This window comes from Colobus angolensis, unplaced genomic scaffold (assembly GCF_000951035.1).
Source record: "Colobus angolensis palliatus isolate OR3802 unplaced genomic scaffold, Cang.pa_1.0 Scaffold171, whole genome shotgun sequence".
NCBI lineage: Eukaryota > Metazoa > Chordata > Mammalia > Primates > Cercopithecidae > Colobus > Colobus angolensis.
Window position 1 is genome coordinate 455,679 of NW_012114833.1, and position 2,982 is coordinate 458,660.

The 2,982-nt window shown below is 42.4% G+C and overlaps 1 protein-coding gene across 1 annotated transcript in view; it reads right to left on the bottom strand.

Annotated features, from left to right (window-relative positions):
- DEPDC5 (DEP domain containing 5) overlaps positions 1-2,982 on the bottom strand; it is a 227,493-nt gene that overhangs the window by 209,351 nt on the left and 15,160 nt on the right. Inside the window, 2 exon segments of the mRNA XM_011938349.1 lie at positions 615-720; positions 2,288-2,447. Of these exon segments, the coding sequence (XP_011793739.1) occupies positions 615-720; positions 2,288-2,447 (266 nt within the window).

A 2,982-nucleotide genomic window follows, 5' to 3' on the forward strand; every position in this document is an offset into this window, starting at 1 on the left:
TCTGGGCGTGGTGGTGGGTGCCTATAATTCCAGTTACTCAGGAGGCTGAGGCAGGAGAATCGCTTGAACCCAGGGGGCAGAGGTTGCAGTAAGCCAAGATCCCACCACTTCACTCCAGCCTGGGTGAAAGAGCAAAACTCTGTCTTGGGGGGAAAAAAAAAAAACCAGGAATTCATGCTGAAAATGGGAGGAGGGTTCAGCAAAAAGCAGTGTGATCTGGAAGCCATAGGATCTGGGTTTTGGCCAAGGGTCAACTTACTATCTAGCCTTGGGCAATTATCTTAACTTCTCAACCTCAGTTTCTACCTCTATAAACTAGGGATAATAAATACCTGTCCATGAGGAGATGTGGGGAGCAAAGGGGATCAAGTGAAAACCTGAAAACTAAGGTTCTATTCAAATGTAAAACACAGTATAACTTCCTATTCAAACCAAAAATGCTGAGTAAAAATCTGTAACAGTAAACAAATAAAAGATCAAAAAAACAATGAAAAGAGAATGGAAGAACACACAAGATGTTGACAATAATTGCAGATGCTGAAATCAGAAACAATTTTATATTCTTCTCCTATAATAAACAGGGATTATTCACATAATGGAAAAAAGTAACAGACTTTCAAAGAAAGCACATCTTACCAAACTTTTCTTTAGTCGCCACATATCCCCACGGCCAATATACTGGTCCTTAAAAGTTAACTCCACTAGGTCAAGGGTCACATCCTAAAAGGAATAATCAAATAATATCTCTGACATTACTTGCCACACTTTATAGTCACAAGGTAATGCCCACTTACCATGGAAAAAAACTTTTTGCAAAAAAGAAAACTACTGGAAGACCATTCAGTAGCAGAACTCTGATAAACAGAATTATATCCTGCCAAAGCAACTTCTCAGTATAGTTGGTAAATCTACAACTAATCCTACAGCCTCGGCAGCACGTTGAGTGTGAAGGGTAGTGGGGGACTCATTCTGTATTGTAGTCTGTATACTGGCACACAAACACGACACTGTGCTACGCACTTTATTTACCTATTAATGTCAATAGCACTTTCTGAACAATAATTTTTATATATTATAACATCACTTCCTGAAGAAAAATGAGAATGTTTTAAAATGTTAGTATTTTAATATAAAATTTTACATATAGTTTCATATACAAAAAATGGTTAGGACAAGCTTCAAGAAAAGTGGGGGTGGGTTTTAAATGCAACCTACATACTGCCTACATTCTAAACGACATATAGGCTATGTATTTATTTCTTTATTTCTTTATTTATTTATTTTGAGACAGGATGGTGCTCTGTTGCCCAGGCTGGAGTGCAGTGGCACGATCTCAGCTCACTCACTGCAGCCTCCGCCTCCTGGGCTCAAGTGACTCTCATGCCTCAGCCTCCCTAGTAGCTGGGACTACAGGGGTGCACCACCACACCCAGCTAAGTTTTGTATTTTTAGTAGACACAGGGTTCCACCATTTTGCCCAGGCTGGTCTCAAACTCCTGACCTCAAGTCATTCACCTGCCTTGGCCTCCCAAAGTACTGGGATTACAGGCATGGGCCACCACCTATGGCCTACATGTTTAGTTTAACAAGACAAGGTCTCGTTCTGTTGCCCAGGCTGAGGTGCAATAGTGCAGCCATAAGCTCACTGCAGCCTCAATCTCCTGGGCTCAAGCAATCCTCCTGCTGCAGCCTTTCAAGCAGTTGAGACTACAGGCATACAAATACGCCCAGCTAATCTTTTAGAAAAGTTTTAGTAGGCAGGACACAGTGGCTCCTGCTTATAATTCCAGCACTTTGGGAGGCCGAGGCAGGTGGATCAACTGAGGTCAGGAGTTCAAGACCAGCCTGGACAACATGGTGAAATCCCGTCTCTACAAAAATACAAAAATTAGCTGGGTGTGGTGGCACGGGCCTGTGATCCTAGCTACCCAGGAGGCTGAGGCAGGAGAATGGCTTGAACCTGGGAGGCACAGGTTGCAGTGAGCCGAGATCGTGCCACTGCCCTCCATTCTGGGTGACAGAGCGAGACTCCATTTCAAAAAAAAAACAGAAAAGTTTTAATAAAGACAAGGTCTAGCTATGCTACTCAGGGTGGTCTTGAACTCCTGGCCTCAAGTGATCCTCCTGTCTCAGCCTCCCGATGTGCTGACATTACCACACCTAGCAGGTCACACATTTAATAGTCTAACACTACACTTAAGTAACCTGTTGTTTCCTTAGTAATCTAACCTTGAGGAAGGGTGCTAATCATTCCAAAAAGATATTCAAGTCCAAAACAAAGACATACCTTAGGGTCTACGACATTAACATAGACATCTTGATAAGGTCTTAGCCGAAACACTTGAGTTACAGTCTGGTCCACACTGATAGTTTCTAAAACAGAAACAGTATCTGGCTCAGATAACACATTTTGAAAAAGCAGGTCCATATATTCTAATCTATAAATACTCAGACACTCAGTAAGCAACACAATTGATCATCTGACATGGGCAACACACAGTCTCTTCCTTTTAGGAGCTTAAAATTTAAACAATTCTCTGCTTTTTTAGGTGAAATAAGACCAGAGCTTAAGCAATCAAAAATGGAGAGAAAAACGGAGAAGGAAGGGAAAAGAAAGAATTTAAGAAGGAAGAGGCTGGGTATGGTGGCTCACACCTGTAATCCCAGCACTTTGGGAGGTCTAGGCAGGAAGGTCACCTGAGGTCAGGAGTTCTAGACCAGCCTGGCCAACCCGGTGAAACTCTGTCTCTACTAAAAATACAAGAATTAGCCAGGCATGATGGTGTGCGCCTGTAATCCAAGCTACTCAGCAGGCTGAGGCATAAAAATCGCTTGAACCCCAGAGGCAGAGGTTGTAGTGAGCTGAGATTGTACCACTGCACTCCAACCTGGGTGATAGAATGAGACTCTGTCTCAATAAATAAATAAATAAGAAGGAAGAAAAGAAAGTTCAAAGACCTGTAAAATTCCAGAAGAGGAAGG